Below are 17,588 nucleotides of genomic sequence, written 5' to 3' on the forward strand. Positions count from 1 at the left end.
GTGTGAATTTCATCAAAACACTAAGTGGTGGTGGTGGTGCACTAATGGAATGGTGTGGTAGTGCTGGTAATTATAATTAGAGGGATGTTCTCGTGTAGTGGTGGTGGTGTGGTGGTGATGCCAGCTATAATGAGGTAAAGTGTGGTGATGGTGGTAGCAATGGTGGGTATGGTATGGTACAGGTGGTACTGCAAGTGGCTTGTGTGAAATAACTACTATGGCCAAAAGGTGCAGTTGGAAGCTCCAACATCCCTGCATCTGCAACATGTAGGCGATCTCACAGTATAGTTCTTGCAGTTTATCTTCGCTCATATTTTTTGTCTTTTTGCGGTTTGTTTCACGCAGCTCAGTGACATAAAAGAGATAATGCTGCGGTTTTGCGGCCTTTCCAAAAAGCACTTCTTCGTGACTAGAATTATATTCTAATGTCAGTCTATACAACTCAGCACGCAAGGTAGAGAGATGACTATTTTAGGTTTAAGTAAAAAGAGCACATAGTACTTACTTCATCGGCAAACCTCTTTCTACATATAATTTTTCTGAATCCGGATGCAAACTTTATTAAGCAGTTTGTACCTGGCTCCTCGACTCATGACAGAGATGCTTCTTCTCTTTCTTCTCTGTTATGGACCCACGATCGTCGATCAACTCACACAGGATCATTGTGGTCCCAAGGAAAACTGAATTGCCTTATTTTATAATAATCATCAATGAATATTCAGCCTCTTAGCTCCACGAAGTCTAAACAAACAATTGTATCTTCACTACTGTACCAAGCCTCATCTACTGAAAAACAAAGTACTCCAGGTTCTTCGTTTTCCCTGGTGCAGGTGGGTGAGGTCTACGTGGGACAGGCAGTGAGTGAGGATATGTTGATGATGATGATGATGATGGCGCCAGTGTGGGTGTGGGTGGCGCTGGGCTGCATCACCACCATGGCAGCCACCAGCGCTCCCAACATAGTCTTCATTCTGGCCGATGACCTGGGTAAGATGGGACTCTGTTTCTCATGAAGAGACTGTGTTCACAGGTTTATTTATTTATCTCCCTGACTCATAAAACACACAAAAACCGAACACACACACACACACACACACACACACACACACACACACACACACACACACACACACACACACACACACTTATTATGTTAATGGTACCAATGATTTCCTGGCTAAAGTAGTGAACAGCAAGAAAAAGGATGGAAACATCCATCTTCGCACATGTGTTCATACGCTGAAGGTGTCACGATGAAGAACCAGGAGGATGTGAAGGCTTAAGGCTGAGGTGACATATGCCTAGTTATAATGTATAGAAGGTGTTTATTATCTGACAAACGACAGGCTGGAGCGACGTGTCATGGCACGACCCAAGAGTGGTGTCGCCTAACCTACAGAAGCTGATTGACGAGGGGGTGACCCTGGACCAGAACTACGTCCAGCCTACCTGCACACCAACACGATCAGCACTGCTGTCTGGGTATTACCCTTTTCATTTAGGCAGACAGGTAACTATGCATCAGGTTTTGCTGAATCATAACATAATAACAGTTTATATAAAGATACATCTTACTCAATACACACCCACACGATCAGAACTTATCTCTGAGTATTACCCCTTCCATGTCGGCCGACAGGTGGATTGACAGCAATCATAACTTAGAGAACGTTACTTTGACATTTTACGTTCAGATAAATCTTACTCCATACACACCCACCCGCCCAGCGCTTCTCTGGATGCTATCCCTTCAGTCTGGGCAGACAGGTGTGATGGGGCAACAGTAATCATAAAACAGTTCTGGGTGATTCTTTATAAAGTTAATTTTTTCCATTGTGCATTCAGATACATCTTGCTTCATACATGTGATTGATCTCTCAGGTTAAGAGAAACACAAGTGTACTTAAACATAAAACAGGCCTTGTTCAACCATGATCTAAAGACCTTTGAACATTTTATATTCACCAGTATTCATAAAGTAGGTTTTGTTCATTCACTGTCCACCAGTTTTCCTGAACACTTACATCCAGATCAATTTAATTCCCTATATATGGCTCATTGCTGAGATGAAGAGAAAAATGATAATAATACCCACATATTTCCCGCCCTCTATAGAAGAAAATTAGCCTAGACGATTGCAATCAGGTAAAGAGAAATTTGTCGAACCAGGGAGGTTCGGTAATAGCATTCCTTAACTCCACAGATAACTAAATAAAATCGTCTGTAAGTATGAGCTGAAAAAGAGAGGAGAAAAAAATAAAATAAAATCTCCTCCTACAGGGGATGCCTCTAGCTGAGATGACTCCCGCCGGCCTCACCGTAAACGTGACGCTGTTACCGGAGGACCTCGCTGCTCTAGGCTACAGCACGCATTTGGTCGGCAAGTGAGTGGCGGCAAAGGCGACAAAGATGATGGACGTGAAACTTAGAATTATTAATAGTTTTTAAATGCACGAAGGTTATCACGGCAGATATCAGCTTTTGTCAACACAGTTTCCTCTGGACGACGAGCAATAATCTAATTTACTCATAGGCATCTAGAAGTGAGCAGAACTTGTGCTCAGCTTTCTTTTTTATTCGAATTTTTTTTGAAGAGACAAGTGTTGTGGGCTTTCAGCTTTGTCAAAGAAGAAACTGGCTTTATCGCTTCTTCCCCCCCCCCCCCCACATTGATGGACTCGACAAGCAGTGGCTGATAGGGTGCCCTGCTGCAATATTAATGACCTGATATTGCTCATTATATAAAGTAAGTGTTGTCTGATCCTGTCATTGACAATGTTTAAATTACGTGCTAGGAATGCCTGGAAACAAAACCAAGAAATATGTTAGGAAACTAGTGTCCCTGAAAGTATAACACGGTCCAAGACATATCTGATCCCCATTTATTGCACTGAAGTATGTAAAGTCACTTACGGTATAAAATATAAATTAAGTCAATATAATGAAAGAGTTAAACAAGGTGCAACTTTTGAACAGGTGGCATCTGGGCTTCTGTAATGAGGCCTACTTGCCCACACGAAGGGGGTTCCAGTCCTTCTACGGTCAATACGTTGGTCGTCACCACCACTACAACCACTCCTATGGCGGTAAGAGGTACACACACACACACACACACACACACACACACACAGACACACACACACACACACACACACACACACACACACACACACACACACACACACACATATACCGTACACACAAGAGAGATAAAAATGCAAATTAGCACAAGTTTTCGATGACATCAGCTAACTCTTGGAACCAACTACCAAATGAAGTTACGTGTACCAAAACCATTCACACATCGAAAGAGATATATGATAAAATGATACTAGAAGATGCAACGTAACTGATATGACTCAGTCCTTTAAAACTGTAATTAGGTGATAACAGTGAAGGAACTTTTTTATATTACACATGAAATGCAGACACACACACACAAAAATAAAAATACATGGATGCGCATAGTATGTATGGACACATTTTTTTTTTTTTTTCGATACATCTCCGATACCAAACATAAGTTTGTATATGCATTATGTCTATGATTGTCTTCCACCAAAGGCATGGAAAGAAAACACAGGCAGAGCAGAAATGATAGTAGTGAAACAAAATTGGTTAAGAGACGGGTTGGGATGGAGTGAGGGACTTCAGTTGAGCCAGCATAATATGAGATAGGTAGAGAGAAAGGAAGGAAGGCATATAAACAGTGATGTGGACAGGAAATATGTCTGTTAAAAAGGAATGAACGAACGAAATCCTGGATGTCTGCAAAACACTGTCCTATCCAGAGAAGAAGAAGAAGAAGAAGAAGAAGGAAAAAAAATAAGGGTAAGATCATGAGGATAGATAGATGGAAGGAAAGATGTATTGTCACGGCTGTAGTTACCCCATGGAGTAGGAGACGATGAACATGTGAAAGAGGTGACCGATAAAGAAGAGAGACAAGGCTTATAGACGAAATGCTTAAATCATTTTCGAGGATTTGTGTTTACCAGTCTAAGCATCCTCATATGTTTTGTCACACCAGAGCCGGGGAAAATTAACACCTGACTATTTTTCACGATTTACATAAGCCACGAGAAAGGCTTTTGTTTCACACAAGGAAGCACTTCTGATCACTAAATCATTTTTGGTGTTTTTCTGCTTCTGGGGAGCATAACATTAATTGTTTTTCATATACTACGCAAGAACAACCTTGTCCTTGCCCAAAGTGTGTGTAACATTTCGTATGGGAGGAGCAAATGAGCGTGTTTTTCAATGACTAACCAGCTCCGCCCTATTAAAGACTCTTAATTGGCTAGGAATTTTGATGTGTTAATTTGTAAATGGTAGCTCATGCCCTCTGTATGTGTAATAGGATGGAGATTATAGTTAAGTGAGTACACTGGTCGTTAAGTCTAAGAGGGAAGAGTAAACTTTCATTTAAGCTTGAGGAACTAGCGAGAGAGACTATTTCACACATTTTATTACCAGACACATTACTGCAGATACACTCTTTCCCTTTGATTACAAAACACAGAGTTGGTGCACCATTTCTTATTTTGGTTTGACTCTCCACATCATACTTGTGTGTGGATTATATTAACAGCGAGTTCTCCTAATTCCCCAAGCTATGAGTATTTAGTTTCCAATTAATGTAAATTGGTTAGGTAAGAAAAATATTTTTTTGTTTTACGTATGTATTGTGAGGCCTATGTGAATCTCCCTTTGATATAGGAACCTGATTTTGTTTTTGTGTGAATGTTACAGTATAAAGTATGTTAGTTTTCCCGTGAGGTATGCATAACCTCTTTTGGTGATTGACTAAATGTTGAGTGCACCGTAATAAATACTCATAACGGTATGAATAGACACACAGGAAATATGATTTAAAAATTAAATGATCCGAAAAGCACACTGCGGTTCAGCTAAGATAAGACTATTTTGAAGACAGATACTAAACAGATGTTGTAAGTATAGTATATGCAAGTATACAGACAGGAATGATGAATGTTACCAAATGGAATGAGATGAAAAGGAGTACTATAGTATAACCATTATAAGATTACAATAAGGTAAGTAGATAAATATTACCAAATAGATGAAGAAGTAGATAGATGAATAAGAAAACAGATGGGTAGATAGGTACTAACGCCGTGCCACTTACTCCCCAGGTGGGTATGATTTTCGAGACGGCGATCGGGTAGCGCTGGAGGCTAATGGTACTTATAATCCGGTGAGTACTGAGTGAATAGTACCAGAATACTTCAGTTAAGTAGATGATCAGTCAAATAGGGTGTCAAGCAACCACCCAGTTAGTCAATCTACCAAGCAGTTAGTTAATTAGTCACATCTCAGTCAGTTAGTTAATTAATCAGTCAGTCAGTCACTCGTTCAATCAGTATATTAGTCACTCTGACAGGGAGTCTACCGCCAGTTCGTCAATGACTTAATCATTCAGTTATTCAGTTAATTAGTCAGTCATTAATCAGTCATTTAGTCAGTAATTAAACCAGACTGACTGTCTGGCGCTGAGGAGGAGAATAAACGTGGTGACACTGTGCTACCTGGGTGGAGCAGCTGCGGCGTCCACCCAAGAGGCGAACCTCTCCGTATTTCCCTGCACTTTTGTGCGGGAAGGCCCTGACCCGACACTGGTGAGGCGTTGTTTACCACAAAGGGGCGCCGGATTCCGACTCTGTGTATGTGTACTGTGCCTGTGGGACGGGCCTATAAAAACAATGGCATAGCTGTGGTCGACGGGTCTGCCAGAACAGTCAGACCGGGGTTAAGCAACAGCAACAACAACAGTAACAACTCTGTCTGTCTGTTCGTCTGTCCGTCCGTCTGTCTGTCTGTCTGTCTGTCTGTGTGTCTGTCTGTCTGTCTCTCTTTCTCTCTCTCTCTCTCTCTCTCTCTCTCTCTCTCTCTCTCAAGCGTCACCTCTGGACATCACTTCCTCAGGTACTGCTGACTGAACGAGCCGTGAGGATCATTCAGCAACAGGAAGGTAAACAGTCACCGTTCTTCTTGTACCTGGCCTACCAGCACGTCCACACCCCGCTGGAGGTGAGTGCTTGTGTCATCAGCATCATCACCATCAGCATCATCATCATCATCATTATCATCATCATAATTATCATCATCACACTCAGCCATTGTCAAATTCAGTATTTGTCACACTGATCATTTGTCACACTCAGTCTTTGTCACACTCAACCTTTATCCCACAGCCTTTGTCACACTCAGCCTTTTTCACACTCAGCCTTTATCCCACAATCTTTGTCACACTCAGCCTTTGTCACACTCAGAATCTGTCATACTCAGTCTTTGTCACACTCAACCTTTATCCCACAGCCTTTGTCACACTTTGTCTTTGCCACCCTCAGCCTTTATTCCACAGCCTTTGTCACAAAACTTTATCCCACAACCTTTGTTACACTCAGCCTTTGTCACAATTTTTGTCACTTTTAGTTTTTGTTACACTTAGTCTTTGTCACTCGGTCTTTATTTCACTCAGCATTTGTCAAACTCACTCTTCGTCATATTCAACCTTTATCCCACAACCTTTGTCAAACTCAGCCTTTGTCACACTCAGCCTTTGTTACACTCAGCCTTTGTCACACTCAGTCTGTTACACTCAGCCATTGTCACACTCAGTCCTTGTTACACTCAGTCTTCGTCACTCAGTCTTTGTCAGACTCAGTCCTTGTCACACTCAGTTTTCGTCACTCATTCTTTGTTACACTCAGTCTTTGTCACATTCAGTCAGTCACATTTAGTCTTTGTCAAACAGAGTCAGTAGCACTTAGTCTTTGCCACTCAGCCTTTTGTCCCACAATCTTTATCACACTTAGTCCTTTTCACACTCAGTCTTTGCCACTCTCAGTCTATACTGTATCACACTCAATCTTTATCACACTCAGTTTTTGCCACACTCAGTCTTTGTCGCACTGAGTCTCTATCACACTCAGTCTTTGTCACACTCAGCCTTTGTCGCACTCAGTCTTTGTCACACTCAGTCTTTGTCGCATTGATTCTCTATCACACTCAGTCTTTGTCACACTCAGCCTATGTCACACTCAGTCTTTGTCACACTCAGTCTTTGTCACACTCAGTCTTTGTTGCACTGATTCTCTATCACACTCAGTCTTTGTCACATTCAGTCTTTGTCACACTCAGTCTTTGTCACAGTCAGTCTTTATCACTCTCAGCCTTTATCACACTCAGTCTTTGTCACACTCAGTCTCTATCACACTCAGTCTTTGTCACATTCAGTCTTTGTCACACTTAGACGTATTTCATTAGGGATAAGATATTCCTACATCTAAATCTAAACCATTTGTATCTATGTTTTCATACTGACTGCTGCAAGACGATTTTATTCATCAATAGGAAAATACCCTGACCCTTTCACCCCAGTTCATTAACCCCAGTACCAGTCCATTAACCGCAGTACCGACAAGTAACCACAGTACCTTTCCAGTAACCCCAGTACCAGTTTAGTAACCCCAGTACCAGCTTAGTATCCCAAGTACCAGTCCAGTAATCCCAGTACAGTCCATTAACCCCAGTTTCAGTCCATTAATCTCATATCAGTACAGTAACCTCAGTGCAATTCCAGTAACCCCAGTGGCAATCCAGTAGCCCCAGTACCAGCTAAGTAACCTCAGTACCAGTCCAGTACCCACAATACTAGTCCAGTAACCCCAGTACCAGTCCAGTAACCCCAGTAGTAGCCTAGTAACCCCAATGCCAAATCCGGTAACCCCAAAGAAACGTCGGTTGTGAGACTTTGAAGCTGCTGTTTGGGAAGCCCTCAGGCAGTACTTCTTTGATTTTCCCTGGAATGATTATTGCTCCCATGGCCAAGAACCATCTGAGTGTGCCATGCGCATTACGGAGGTTATTCTATCGGGCATGGAAGCATACATTCCTTTCTCATATCCTCCGACTAATGAAAAAAAAAAAGACTTGGTTTAATCACGCGTGTTCTAATGTTGTCCACAACGAGAAGCCCTATGAAAGGTACCGGAGAAAACCCACCCCTGGATCTCATATTTTTTATGTTTCTGCCAGGAATCGTGCAACGCCTGTTCTTCGCTCTGCTAAAAATAATTTCATCCGTACTAAATGCTCTCAACTCTACAACTCGAATTATTCCCTCTTCTTTTGGCACCTTGCCAAAAACCTTTTTTAAAACTTTACCTCATCACCCTTTCCTCCTCTTTTCCACTCTGACGGTTCTGCAGCTATTTTATCTACTGATATAGCAGAATTCTTCGCTCAGACTTTGTCCTATATTTCCAACTTATACGATTCCGGTGTTGTCCCTCCACCTCTTCCCCCCTGTGACTTTCTCTTGGCTGACATTAAAATTTCTTCAGCTGATGTATTATCTGCCATCACTGGCCTCGATACTAACAAGGCATATGGGCCTGATGGGGCTTGTCCTGTTCTTCTCAAGAACTGTGCTTATTTGCTCACACCCTGCTTAGGTAAACTCTTTCGTCTTTGTCTGTCAACTACCACCTTTCCTTCTTGCTGGAAGCTTGGTCTCATTCAGTCTGTCCCATAGAAGGATGACCATTCCCAGACCTCTAACTATCGCCCAGTTGCATTAACATCCTATATTTGAAAAGTTCTCGTGTCCATTCTTAACAACAACAACAAAAAAAAAAAAAGATAAATAAAGCATCTTTCTTATCACTACTTTCTTTCTGATCGCCAGTGTGGGTTCCGCCATGGACGTTCCACTGGTAATCTTCTCACCTACCTTTCAGACTCCTGGTCATCCTCCTTTAGGGACTTTGGCGAAAACTTTGTCATTACACTTGACATCTCAAAGGCTTTCGATCTAGTCTGGCAGAAATCTTTAATTTCCAAACTACCCTTTTACGGTTTCTATCCTTCTATCTGTACCTTCATCTCTAGCTTCCTTTCTGGTCGTTCTATAGCTGCTACTACAGACGGCCACTGTTCTCCTAGAGCTAACAATAGTGGTTTTCCTCAGGGCTCTGTCCTCTCACCAACTCTCTTCCTTTTATTCATCAATGACCTTCTAAGCTGTACATCTAACCCTATCCACTCATACGCCGATGACTCCAGCCTCCACCTTTCCATTCGCTTCCAGCTGCGTCCGTCTCAGTAGTTGCTTCAACAAACAAGGGTTGAGCCTATGGCGCACATACTGTCTGACTTTGCTCATATCTCTGATTGGGGCAAAAATAACCTTGTTGTTTTTAGTGCATCAAAAACTCCATTCATACTTGTATCAACCCGACAAAATCTTTCACAGGAATTCCCTCTAACTTTTAACACTACCCAGCTCAATTCTGCATCATCTTTAAACATACTTGGGTTTTCATTCTCTCGGGATTTATCTTTGAAAGAATATATTACCTTTCTTGCAAAATCTGCTTCCAAGAGATTAGGTGTGCTAAGCCGCCTCCGTACCTTCTTTACCCCCGCACAATTATTGACTTTATACACGAGTTTTATTTTCGCTTGTGTAAGGTACAACTGTCATGTGCGGGGAGGCTTCCAAAACACAGCTTTTCTCAACAGGGTGGAGTCAAATGGTTTTCGTCTCATTAACTCTCCTCCTCCTACTGGGTTCCTTCAACCTCTGTCTCTTCCCGACACTGTTGCAGTCTCATCTCATTTCTATCTCTACTTCAATGGTCACTGCTCCCTTGAACTGTCTGCTTGCATCCTTCCTTCACTGTGGCGGGCACGTAGCACACGTCTAGCAACAAACTCTAATCCCTTTTCTGTCCAACTCTCTAATGCAAGAGTTATCCGCTACTTCCAGTCCTTCATGTATGCAACAGGTCAAATCTGGAAGTGTCTCCCTCCGTCTGTTTTTCCTACTGCCTACGGTCTCCAGTCTTTCAGACGCAGTGTGTCCAAAGATCTCAAAATGAATGATTCTTGAATTTGGCTTTCCGTTATCTCGTTTTGTTCTTTCTTGGAAGGAGTGATTTCCAGGCCCTTGGCCTTTGCTTCCTTCTTCCTTGCATAAAAGAAAGTACCAGTCCAGTAATCCCAGTACCAGTCAAGTAACCCCAGTACCAGTCCACTAACCCAGTACCACTTCAGTAACCCCAGTACTAGTCCAGTAACCCAGTACCAGTCCAATACCCCAGAACCAGTTCAGTAACCCCAGTGCCATGAGCCCAGTAACCCTGTATTACTCCAGTAACTCCAGTAACAGTCCAGTAACCCAGTGCCAGTCCAACAACCCCAATACTCGTTCAGTAACACCAGTACCACTCCAGTAGCTCTGCAGTCCAGTAACATCAATACCAGTTTTGTAATCCCAGTACCACTCCAGTAACTTCACAGTCCAGTAACCACAGTACCAGCCCAGTAACCCCAGTATCGCAAGAGATATCAGACGAGCGAACTACCTAACTACCTAACTCCGACTAATGATCCCAGTAATAAACCAGTAAGCCACGTACCGGTCCAGTAACCCCTTTGTACCACATCAACGGCTACCAGACAAATACCTATCCCAGTATCTTAACGAAAGTTACCTCAACAATTCCGGTCCAGCAAGTCATGCACCGGTCCAGTAACCCTCTGTACCACACTATCAGGTACCGGACGAGTACTTGGCTCTGTACCCCAACGAGAGTGACCCGGACCGGCGGAAGATGCTGGCGATGGTAACGGCCATGGACGACGCGGTGGGCAGGGTGGTGGCCGCCATCAAGGCCTCAACCTTTGCCAACAACACCATCATTGTATTTTCTTCTGACAATGGCGGAGAATACCCAGTTGGTAATTACCGATCCATATATCAAATAAAATAATGGTGAGATAGCATGTGCCTCTCTATTTTTAAATATATATCAAATAACTGAATGATTAGATAGGATGTGATCAACTGGAATTCAGTAGAATAATTATCAAGTGTTGCTAACTAGATGCTCGTTGTATTCTCTTATGACAACGGTGCCGTCGGTTTTGGTATCATTACTTATGGGTTTCATATCCCAAAAAACTGAATGGCTAGATACGATATGTCTTTCATTTCACCAGCAACTGTTATCATCCATGATAACAGTTGCTGGTGATATGAAGAGTGACAAACCAGCATCAGTGGTAATTACCCTTGGCATGTGGTGCTGTGTTCAGGGCTAAACCTGCCACTGCGAGGGGCGAAAGTGTCTCAGTGGGAGGGTGGGACGCGGGTGGCGGGGTTGGTGCACGGCGCCATGTTCGAGAATACCCCACGGATGCATGACGGCCTCCTGCACGTCACCGACTGGCGGTCCACTCTGTTGGCCGCCGCCGGTGCCGACGTCCTGCCCAGCACCGACGGATTCAACCAGTGGGAGGCGCTGCGCACAGGTCGTGGTCGGTCCCCGAGGAAATCGCTTGTCTACGACATCGAACAGGCCGGTGATGACATCAGTGGCGCCATCAGGTAACTCTGGCCACACAAGTAACTTCGTCACGCAGGTACCCCACCAGACACTAGTACATTCACAGCTCAGTACATGACAGTACAGAAAGAAAACAACACGGTAACCTGTACCGCTCAACTAATGCAAAACGAAAATATCATGGTTGGTAACTGAAACATGAAGATATAACCAACAAGTTATAGACTTTAAACAGTGGTACCTCGCCATATATATATATATATATATATATATATATATATATATATATATATATATATATATATATATATATATATATATATATTGATAATACAACATTGTGGTCTCAATGGCCTCTTATAATCTCGACCACTTTTTTAGCCATATTTTTCCCACTAACTTGATGAATGTTCTGAATATCCAAAAATGTCAGGTAACTTTATCAGCGGCAGTCATACCGAAACTTGAGTACCGATAGCATTTGATTTCGAGACTTATTTTTTCAGGATCTATTAAATCTGAGGCATAGACATTATAATCTCCTGACTTTTCTGTCTGTGTCAGGGTGGTGTGGTGTGGTACAGTAACATCTGTGTTGTGTATGTACCAGGGTGGTGTGGTACAGTAACGTCTGTGTTGTTTGTGTGTCAGTGTGGTGTGGTACAGTAATGTCTGTGTTGTCTATGTATCAGGGTGGTGTGATACAGTAACATCTGTGTTTTCTATGTACCAGGGTGGTGTGATACAGTAACATCTGTGTTTTCTATGTACCAGGGTGGTGTGGTACAGTAACGTCTATGTTGTCTATGTATCAGGGTGGTGTGGTACAGTAACATCTGTGTTTTCTATGTACCAGGGTGGTTTGGTACAGTAACGTCTGTGTTGTTTGTGTGTCAGTGTGGTGTGGTACAGTAACGTCTATGTTGTCTATGTATCAGGGTGGTGTGGTACAGTAACATCTGTGTTGTCTATGTACCAGGGTGGTTTGGTACAGTAACGTCTGTGTTGTTTGTGTGTCAGTGTGGTGTGGTACAGTAATGTCTGTGTTTCTGTGTATCAGCGTGGTGTGGTGCAGTAACATCTGTGTTTTCTATGTACCAGGGTGGGGCGATACAAGCTGTTGGTGGGGCCTCAAAACTTCACCGAGGAAGAAGGACCCTGGCTCTTTGATCTGAACAGTGAGTGAGCAACCATGACGTAATATGTTTGAGAATTTCGAATGTGAAAGCTAATGTACATTTGCGGACAGAATATCGTTTCAAGTCAGATGAGAGAGAGAGAGAGAGAGAGAGAGAGAGAGAGAGAGAGAGAGAGAGAGAGAGAGAGAGAGAGAGAGAGCAATGACTTTTGATTCCCAGTGATGAGGTCTGATTCCCACAGACTTTTATCAATATTGTGTAAGAGTTTCACAATCGTTCGAGTAAATGGTGGAGCGATTCTTATATCCGCGACTGTACTATAAAAATGTCAACCGAGGTGATACACAGTCTGGGGAAAAAGTTCGCCTACTACGCCACTGGGTTGACAAAAGTTAGCTTAATACTGCACTGTGTTTACATTTGAATTTGAGGCATGTCTGTTTCTTCTTCCCTGACGCAGCATATCGAAGGGAATCATCTATGGAAAGTGGGACATGCCAAGCCTCGCCCATCCTAGGAAGATTGCTCAGCAGAGGAAAATACGAAGTAGAAGTGTAATGATAGTTTAATTTTTTGCTTCCGATCGTACTGTGAGAGTTTGGAGTGAGGAGATAACGTATTTAAGAGTTTGTAGAGAGCAGGTAATTTAGTGTGACAGCGGAAAGAGAGAATGTAGTGTAGTCTGAGAGCGGAAAGAGAGAATGTAGTGTAGTCTGAGAGCGGAAAGAGAGAAGGTAGTGTAGTCTGGGAGCGGAGAGAAGGTAGTGTTGTCTGAGAGGAGAATGAGAGAAGATAGTGTAGTCTGAGAGCGCAAAAAGAGAGAAGGTTGTGTAGTCTGAGAGTGGAAAGAGAGAAGGCACTATACTTTGTGAGTTTATGTAACGAAGGTAACTTATCTGAATCGAATCGGCAGTGTAGTTTGAGAATTTGAGGCGAGTAGATAATGTAGTCTAAGAGTTTGAGGCAAAAAATAATGTACCTTGAGAGTTCGAGGAGGACCAGTAATATAATTTGAGGTTTAGGCGAAGAGGTAATGTAGTATGAGAGAATAAGACGAGAAGGTGATGCCCTTGAGAGCTTTAGCTGAAAAGGTAATGTAGTGTAAAGTGAGAAGATAATGTATATGGAGACGGTAATGTATATGAGGGTTTCAAGTGAGGTGGTAACGTATTTCAGGACTTGAAGTGAGATGGTAATATGTTTGAGGGCTTGAAGTGAGAAAGTAATGTTTTTGAGGGCTTGATGTGAGAAGGTAATGTATTGGAGGGCTTGAAATGATTAGGTAATGCATTTGAGGGCTTGAAGTGAGATGGTAATATAATTGTGGTGAGAAGGTTATGTACTTCAGAGGTTTTACTGAGAATGCATTGTAGTCATAAGTTTGAAGGAAAAAGGTAATGTACTGAGAGTGTACCTTGCACATTCTTACATGTTGATTATAGATATTAAAAGGCTATAAATACCATACATGAGAACACTAGGACGTAATACGCGGAGTAAATCGATGTGGATGAGGTGTTACGAAGTCTCTCGTGTCACCTAGCATACGACCCTGAGTCCAGTTCTTAATACTGCCGATGGCCTGAAGGAAACCAATAACCTGGTGGCAGATCTAGCAGGAGGGAGAGGATTTTCACCTAAGCTTACGATCGATTCCTTGTCGTGACAGATTTGTTCACGTAGGAAGAACTATACTCTGTTCACTTTACCTAGGAGTAAAATTGCCGTCTCTCCATTGTGATGCTGAATTTGAAGTACTAGATTAAAGCTAGAATTTGATGCTAGTCACGAAAAAGTGCCATGGATGTGGACGAAAATCTCCGCCAAGTTAAAATGAATAACTAAAGACACACTAGAGCATTGTGCGGCTTTCTTTTCATTGTTTTTCCTATAGAGTAGTAATTGTAGTCGTTGTAGGTCTAACTTCATGTCAATGTGAGCCCAGTGGATTGCAGTTCCCCTCACCTGCAGTCCACCATCCTTCTTTGGGGGGATAGGGAGGAGGGTGAGGGACGTTTAGATAACCGGGAATTGGAAACACCCGGTCATATCGATGCCACCACGCGAAGATGTCCCTCTCGGACATGCTATCTTGCAGAAAAGAGGTATAAGTGTGCGTCCACACGATCCCTCGAACATTTATTGACAACACAGCTGGCAGCATGCTTGGGTACATGTATACAGCGGTATTTGGAGAGATGTATGCAAACATGTTTCAGTGCAGCTTCGAACACTGGCAGCAGAGGCGATCGGATAAGTGTTTCCATACCAGGCAGCTGAGACTTCATCATGATGTTGGCAACATGATCTGGACGCTGCTGTCCTCAGCATATTTGCAGCGTGTTCGTCACTGTGTTGCTTACATGTTGCCAGCACTTCTTTGAGCATACGTGTGGACGCGCACTAACGTAGAATATATTTACTCTTGAGGCTAAGGTTTGTATTTTGTAAGAGAAAAGGAAAATCTTGATTGTCTTTCCATTTTCCTTTCCTAAGTAAGTAAATAAAGATTAATCCAGAATAAAAAAATAAAAAAAGGAAATCCCGGTTAAAACAAGAAATCAATCATAAATCCGTTTAGGAACGCCACCACTGAACCGTAAGCCAGGATTAGTGAGAGTGACATGAACACCTAACCCGGGTTTAACGAAAGTAATCTAATCCACTACAGACGACCATTGAGGCGGGAGATCTGAGCCTTGATTCACAAGTCATTAGCTACCAACTCCTTCTAGTAACTATTTCTTTTTTCTTTTTATTTATTTTCCCTCTCTTTCCTTTCTTCTTTGCTTTTCATTAGGAAAGGAAGGAGTCTAGAATTTTTTCCAAGTCACTTTTCTTTCTCTGTAAAATAATTGTTAGATTATCTTGAGTTATTGCGCTCGCGCGAGTGTGTGTGTGTGTGTGTGTGTGTGTGTGTGTGTGTGTGTGTGTGTGTGTGTGTGTGTGTGTGTGTGTGTGTGTGTGTGTGTGTGTGTGTGTGTGTGTGTGTGTGTGTGTGTGTGTGTGTGTGTGTGTGTGTGTGTGTTTCAGGAAGGGCAAAGACGAAGAGCTCATAAAATTGCCATGTCTCTATAGCTGTTTCTCCTTTACTTGGCCCAGATTCTCGTCCTTTTGCAGCTTGTTTTTACGTAGCTGACTAGGAGAGAAAGACAATGCTACGACTCTATATTCTTTCCATAGCACTTCTTCGTGACTGATATCATTCTATTTTAATTCACTGATACAACTCGGTATGGAGAGCTAGCAGATGTAGTTAGCATTCAATTGTACTGTGCCAATGTCATTTTAATATCGACATGTAACTCCCCAAAGCAAGCAAAAATTAGCTTAAATGTAAAAAGGATATTAAGATGCAACGAATAGAATAAATCGGTAAGGAATATGTGTCCCGGAATCCCCCAAAGCAAGGGTAAATAAGCTTAATTGCAAAGTGGATGTTCATATGTGTTGCAGTGAATAAGTAAAAGCAAATAAATAAATAAATAAATCGCTAAGGAAGAAGTGTTACGAACTCTCCAAAGCATAAGATAATAAGCTTAACTGTAAAGAAGATATGGAAATGTGTTGCAGTATATAAGTAAATAAAAAATAGCAAATAAATAAATAAATAGATAAATAAATCGCTAAGGAAGAGGTGTTAAGGAGTCTCTAAGGAATCGAAAATGGTCTTATTTCAGAGGACCCGTACGAGACGACCAACCTCGCCGCTGCTCGCCCTGGCCTACGGAAGAGGCTGGAGCGCGTGCTGCGGAAGAAGGCGAAGGAGATGGTGCCACAGGACCGGCCTGTGGATGACCCGGCAGGAGATGCCAAGAATTTTGGTGGCATTTGGTCCCCTGGATGGTGTGAGGCTCGATAATTCCCCCGCCCTCTCTCTCTTTCTCTCTCCCAGTATGTGTGTGTCTGTGTGTATGTTCCTTCCAGTTTTTTAATTATATATTTAGTCCTCAGCGTGGTGTGTGGGTTGATGTTTGAAGGTTCGGTTGATTGCTCACTTAATGTCGCTCACAGACGGACGACTGGTCACTCTCGCCTTGAATATGTGGACTGAGAAGCCTGGAATATCTGACAGTGCAGTAAGGGATGAAGCAGCACAAAATAAAGAAACTGTGGCTCTTTTGTACCATGCAAATACGGGGAAATGAACATTATAGTTGATTCATTACATTTTCCCTTCCTCACTCTTGGAGCTTCCTAACACTTTTGGGCTCCTGTAACTCACCCTCAGCTGAATAAAATCGTCTAGCATTAACTGAAATTTAATATTAAAATTGATCCGACCGTGAGAGATTCAACGGTAGGGGTATTAGTACTCAACCGCCTGCAATCATCCGAATAAAATGACTTGACATCAGTTGGAATAAAACAGTGGAGTTGTTCCGACCATGATAAGGTTAATGTTCTAAATTTAGCAATATAATTTACAACCATGACTGCGAGGGTTAACCTGGATCTAATGGCGCTTATTTCTCGTCACCATACCAATAGCTTCGCCAGTTCTTTATTCCATACTAACGTAATTGTTGTCTCCTAATATATGTATTATAATGTTGTTTAAAGATATTTACTGTGATGGGTTTAATTATTTTGTTTGAGGGGATATTTCAGTTATCCACGGTTCTTTGACTAGAAGTGTACTTCCTTATTTCTTTGGAACAGTTTTTATTAATGCACGAAAATAGTAACAAGTCGGTAGTACTATGTGACCCTTTCCCTTCACTTTCCTCCATCAACGCCCATCCATCTCTGTTCAGGATATATATATAGATAGATAGACAGACAGATAGATAGATAGAGACAGACAGACAGATAGATAGATAGATAGAGACAGACAGACAGACACACACACACACACACACACACACACACGGACGCACGTACTGTACGTACGCACTTGCACGCTCAGCGTGTTTTGAAGATACCTGTATGCTTTGTTCATGTAATTTTATGATTAATACACTATAATACACTGAAGTACATACTGGGTGATGTGAAGTATATTGTACAATGACGGATGGGAGGAAGGGTCCATGATATTCGAATCTTATGTTTTCATCTGTGGCATTCT

General features: G+C 42.3%; 1 protein-coding gene across 1 annotated transcript; it reads left to right on the top strand.

The window, feature by feature from the left end:
* The first annotated feature begins 934 nt into the window (after window positions 1-934).
* LOC145413506 (arylsulfatase I-like) lies at window positions 935-16,379 on the top strand. The gene is made up of 10 exons (XM_080283202.1): window positions 935-987; window positions 1,347-1,510; window positions 2,281-2,384; window positions 2,977-3,086; window positions 5,157-5,218; window positions 5,947-6,051; window positions 10,587-10,770; window positions 11,128-11,419; window positions 12,480-12,556; window positions 16,198-16,379. The coding sequence occupies exons 1-10, from the start codon at window positions 936-938 to the stop codon at window positions 16,377-16,379; spliced, it is 1,332 nt and encodes a 443-aa protein (XP_080139328.1). The 5' UTR covers window position 935.
* The last annotated feature ends 1,209 nt before the right edge of the window (window positions 16,380-17,588 follow it).

The sequence above is a fragment of the Coenobita brevimanus genome, chromosome 96 (genome assembly GCF_032717465.1).
Source record: "Coenobita brevimanus isolate Jiangsu-jjx chromosome 96, ASM3271746v2, whole genome shotgun sequence".
In the NCBI taxonomy this organism is placed as follows: Eukaryota; Metazoa; Arthropoda; class Malacostraca; order Decapoda; family Coenobitidae; genus Coenobita; species Coenobita brevimanus.